At 39.6% G+C, this 5,312-nt stretch overlaps 1 protein-coding gene across 1 annotated transcript; it reads left to right on the top strand.

The window, feature by feature from the left end:
* Window positions 1-2,699: 2,699 nt before the first annotated feature.
* ikzf5 (IKAROS family zinc finger 5) lies at window positions 2,700-5,312 on the top strand. Its single transcript, XM_037686269.1, has 4 exons — window positions 2,700-2,834; window positions 3,010-3,173; window positions 4,070-4,243; window positions 4,351-5,312. The coding sequence occupies exons 2-4, from the start codon at window positions 3,041-3,043 to the stop codon at window positions 5,310-5,312; spliced, it is 1,269 nt and encodes a 422-aa protein (XP_037542197.1). The 5' UTR covers window positions 2,700-2,834; window positions 3,010-3,040.

The following is a 5,312-nucleotide window of genomic DNA, read 5'->3' as shown; positions in this document are numbered from 1 at the left end:
GTTCTGCCGTGTAGCAATCTAAATGATTTGTGTGCTTAATTTGTTATCTATTCAAAACATGGTGTATATTTCTGGCTGACAAAAATAGAACCAACATATATACTGTACTGTAGAAAGTCCCACTGGCTGCAGTAATAGTACAACCTAGTGCCAGTCCTATCAGCAGAATGCCTGCCCTTTAGCAGAACAGCTTAATGTATCTGGAAGTGAACATGTCATAAATGAAAAATGAAGTTTCACAGAGTATAATTTTTTATAATTTTAATTTTTGTCCTAAATTATCATTCCTTCAGTCCAAATGTTGCATTGTTTTGAAACTCTGGATGATACATAATTTTTTTATGGTATTTTTTGTAAATACGTACATGATAAGATTAGTGGTTCAATAGGAGGAATTAAAAGCACAACTACTGAAACAAATTAGTGCTCCTGAAAGTGTGCACACTTTGTCTTTTGCCGCCCACAAATCATCATGGCTGTTTGTAAATTATTAAACAGGCTCAGGCCTTAGCAGAAACCTGAGCATAATTAAAATGCAATAAAATAACATTAGCATGGACAGGCTGTCGAAGGGTGATGCAACTGGGCTGATGTGGTGGCCACAGCTCTACTGATGAGGCTGACTTGTCACGTCCCTTCCAGAATCATGCACATGGAGCAGTCCCTGTCTATACACAGTGACAGTTCCAGTTAGAGTAATCCTGAGCAATGAATTTGTGCAGCACACTAGCCAGCTTGTGATAACTTTGTTCATGAGAAGCACCTATTCCAGCACTGATCTCTGGGCGCCATCTGGTGTCCACTGTCTTCAAATAAATGAAGCCATAGACGGAAAACCACTTTCAGCCTTCAAGTAGATTTCACAATAGTAAATGTGTTTCATTTCTGACACACATCCTCGATAAGCAAAGCTACACTAAACATTTTTTTGTTGCGGATATAAACCTTAAAGTCAAGTCTAAATGAGCAACTCATGTTTCAAAGTTAAGACATCATCAGTTTTACATTACTGCTGTTAAGATTCCTGCCCTGACAGTAACAGTTGTTAAGGAGTAAAAGGATATAGTGGTCTCCCTCTAATTGATCATTTGTCATCTTCTCCTCAGTGGTTTTCCTACAAGTTTGACACAAATGGGGCAACATGATCTCCGCTATGCGCATATACTTGTAAATTATTGATTGTGATGAAATTTGAATGACTGCGTCAATAGCTTCTGAAAGTATTGCAGTTGTTGTGCTTCATTTGCCACTTGAGCGTAATTACAAGCCGTACATCTGAAAGTGTGTCACGTCACAGTTGTGAATGACAGGCCATCAGTTAGTTTCATTAGCCAGTAGTCTCATTAGCCAGGGGGCAAAAAGAGGGCTGTTTTTACATCTATGAGAACAATGACACCAGATAAATTAGAAGTGTAGTTAAGGATTAAAAGCACATAACATATTTACAAAGTACATACAGAGAAAAATATAATTATGATGACTGTACGTCCCTTGTTTAGTTTACCAAAGGTTCTCTTCTCTTCTTAATATGAGGTGTGAATGCTGTTTTTATGCATTCATTCCAAACGTGTTGCTGTGGATTGTGACTTAGTATATCTAGTAGCGTTTTTTTTTTTTTTTTACTGATGCTACTTTGCAAACCTTGCAACCCTACTATGTTAACACACATCTTGGTGCCATTTTTGTCATCATGGGGATGGTTGCACTAATGATCAGTAAAGTACTTTTGAAAATTGAAGAAATACTTTTTTCATCTAATGTTATTAACATTTCATCCAGAATTGTTTTACTTCCTCTGCATACTTTTCCTGTTCAGAGTATCCTTTTGTAGTCCCCATGTTCATGAATGTAGAATCATAAAGCTGGCATACAAATCCATATGTAAAATGCCCCAGCCTAATTTAAACTAAAGAGGCATCAATGCAACCAAGCATATTGTGGTTGTGATCGGTTTTGTATGTCATAGTTTGCTATTCACCTTAGGGCTGATTTGGCCTTGTTTTAAGACCAAGACTACTGTTGTTGTTGTTTTGTTTTTACCTGTTGTGGTGTAAAAACTTTTTAATTGAAGAAAGTGTTTACTTTCTATTTAGCATGACAATTTCTTTGGTCTATGTATCCCAAAATAACACAACACAAGCAAAATGAGATTCATTTTGCTAAAATTGTGATAGAAAAATGAAAGTCCACAACACAAATGAAGAGGTAAAAAAAACCCTACAAACTAGAACTGTATTATTTATAGTTGTCCGACTCCTGTTAAACTACTGGGGGAAGAACCTTTTTGAATTACTGTTTAATAAACATGTTTTTTGTTTGTTTGTTTTTCCTTGTAGCTGTGTAAGTTTTCTACTACGCCTTATTGTTGGGAACCTTTGTCGCGGTTGGGTTTTGGTTTCCACCGGATGCTTTTCGTCAGCACACACAAAGTGAACTTTAACCCTATTGAGTGGTTAATTGTTTTTATTTACCAGGTTATCCTTTCTTGTTCGTGTTAGCATGCTAATCGAAGAAAAGTCATAGATATTAAGCAGTCTCAGCAAAAATTATTTACTTAAACGCTAAAAACGATGTGTCGGGTGACATTTGACGTTCCCGCTGATAAAGATGCTTTCTTTTATGAGAGCTAATGCTAGCAACCTGCTAGCTAACACAGCGAACGTAGCTTTGGCAACAAACATGATGATGAAGATGAGGAGCTGCGTCTAGGAGCCACCGACCAGACATTGGATCGCGCCGATTTCCTGCTTGTCAGTCATCGTTTTGCAGGATTATCCAGTCTTTGTGTCTGATTTGCCACGGCATTTCAAAACAACCAACTAAAATTTATCAAGGTTGGTATCAAGCTTTAACACCAGTTTAGCAAACATTGACGCTTGTTGTATTCCAAGTCTGTTAGGTTACTTGATTGATTGTGTTGTATACTTACAGTGTAAAGAAAACAACTGACGCAGATATACATTTTAAATTAGCTTTAATTAATCACTCGTGTCCAATTATGTATTTCAGTATACGTTTGCGTCACTATTACTTTTTTCCAATGGGGGAGGAAAAGCCGGACACATTGGACTTTGTTAAGGATTTCCAGGAGTATTTAAGCCAGCAGACGCAACATGTCAACATGATATCAGGCTCTGTCAGCGGTGTGAAGGAGGTGGACGAGCTGCCAGCAGGTAAGCTGCTAAAGTCTGTGTTTAGTTTAGTGTCATTCACTTGATGAATCCTCATTTACAGCATAGCTTCAGTATTGTTTTCATTTAGAGCATAAGCAATTACCTTTGCCAGCATGTTTTTTTTTGTTTGTTTTTATATTTGTGAAATAAATAATGAAACCCTGAGAGTTCATCACCCAGTTTGTTGGTCAAAGTTCTGTTTTCATTCATCTTTGTCTTGTTTGCTTGTGTCAAAAATATACATTTCTTGAAGCTATATGTCACTGGATTCAGTGATTTTTACAAATGTTTCAAAGCATTTTCATTTAATTCTAATGAAAACAATTTAAGTTGTGTGCTATCATGAAAAAAACACATATGGATTATGATAATGGACAATGATAAATTCAGTAATACATTTAAGACAATTCACCTACTGGTACTGCCAATGACACAAAAGCTTGAGTTTCTCAGCTTCTGTTTAAATATTTGCAATGCAATTGTGTGGCATAAAATTGGCTGAATGAAGATTAGTAGTAACAATTGCAAATACAACTTGTGTGCATGCCTTTTCTTTTCTTAAAACCAAACCTCAGTTTAATATTGTGTGTTTGTATATAAATGTTTTTCAAAGATGTTCAAATAGTCAACAAAAACTATTTAAGTTTTGACTGGTTCACTGTTAGCTATGTGTTTTTTGTTTTAAATCAAACAGTAGCAGGTTGGGGTCCTTTTTTTTTTAGAATAAAGGTTTGGTGATACTGTGCTATGTTTTGTTATCATCTGGAAAGTCAGACATAAATAGTATGCTAAAGGCAGACACATTATTCAAAAAGGCTACGTTTCACCTCTTTATAACAAGTGTTGGATTTTTTTGTTGCTTAATTTTGTTTTTGTTCGATAAATCTTATCTGCAGACTGCAGCCAAAATGGGCTCGACCATCCCTCGGTGGACATGTCATTGGAGGACGGCTCAGGGATCTTGGTGGATGGTTTTGAGAGGACCTATGACGGCAAGCTCAAGTGTCGCTACTGCAACTATGCTACTAGAGGCACAGCACGACTCATTGAACATATCCGTATTCACACAGGTAAATGTTCAGTTACTTGCAGAGGATATTACTGCATTGTAGACATTATTCTAATGGAAAACACTGACATGTTGTGCTTATTTGCTCTGTCTTCCTCTAACAAATAGGAGAGAAACCTCACCGCTGCCACCTGTGCCCATTTGCCTCAGCCTATGAGCGCCACCTGGAGGCCCACATGCGGTCACACACAGGTGAGAAGCCGTACAAATGCGAGCTGTGCTCCTTCCGCTGCAGCGACCGCAGCAACTTGTCACACCATCGACGTAGACGTCACAAACTTCTGCCAATGAAAGGTGCTCGATCACTTACCCATAAAAAGATGCTGAGCGTTCTACAGAAAAAAGCAAACTCGTTGGGTTATGGTCGACGTCTCCTCATCAACTTCAGCCCCCCTTCTATGGTTGTGCATAAGGCTGACAATGTAAATGACTTCTCCCATGAGCTGCCTCATTTACGTCAGGAAGCCTACAATAATCAGAGTCAAGCTGTTGACGATGCGCTTTCTGCAAACCAAAATCACCATCACCACGACATGGTGATGGATAACCCCCTGAACCAATTGTCCACCCTGGCAGGTCAATTGGCTAGCCTCCCATCAGAGTCCCAGGCACAGACTGGACCTCCACTGTCTCCAGGAACAGAGTCTGTGGTGGACGAAAAGCCCTTTCTCATCCAGCAGCCACACCCGGCCACCGCTCCAGTAGCTGTAACACACAGCGTGGCTCACGCTTCTTCTTCCCCGATCGCCCCAGAGCCCAGGGCCCCTCCACACAGTAACTGCAGTCCTGATGATGGGCCGTGTAGCAACCATAGCGGGCGCACCAGCACTCCCAGTATTTCCAACAGCCAGCCCAGCACACCAGCACCGGGCCAGTCCGCTCCACTTCAAGACCCACATATGCTACATCACTGTCAACACTGTGACATCTACTTCCCTGATAACATCCTCTACACCATCCACATGGGTTGCCATGGCTATGAGAACCCTTTCCAGTGCAACATTTGTGGCCACAAGTGCAAAAGCAAGTACGACTTTGCTTGTCACTTTGCACGTGGGCAACACAAGTAG

The sequence above is a fragment of the Nematolebias whitei genome, chromosome 1 (assembly GCF_014905685.2).
Source record: "Nematolebias whitei isolate Nwh7 chromosome 1, NemWhi1, whole genome shotgun sequence".
In the NCBI taxonomy this organism is placed as follows: Eukaryota; Metazoa; Chordata; class Actinopteri; order Cyprinodontiformes; family Rivulidae; genus Nematolebias; species Nematolebias whitei.
The sequence above is the reverse complement of the archived record's forward strand: the minus strand, read 5'-3'. Positions and strand labels throughout refer to the sequence as shown.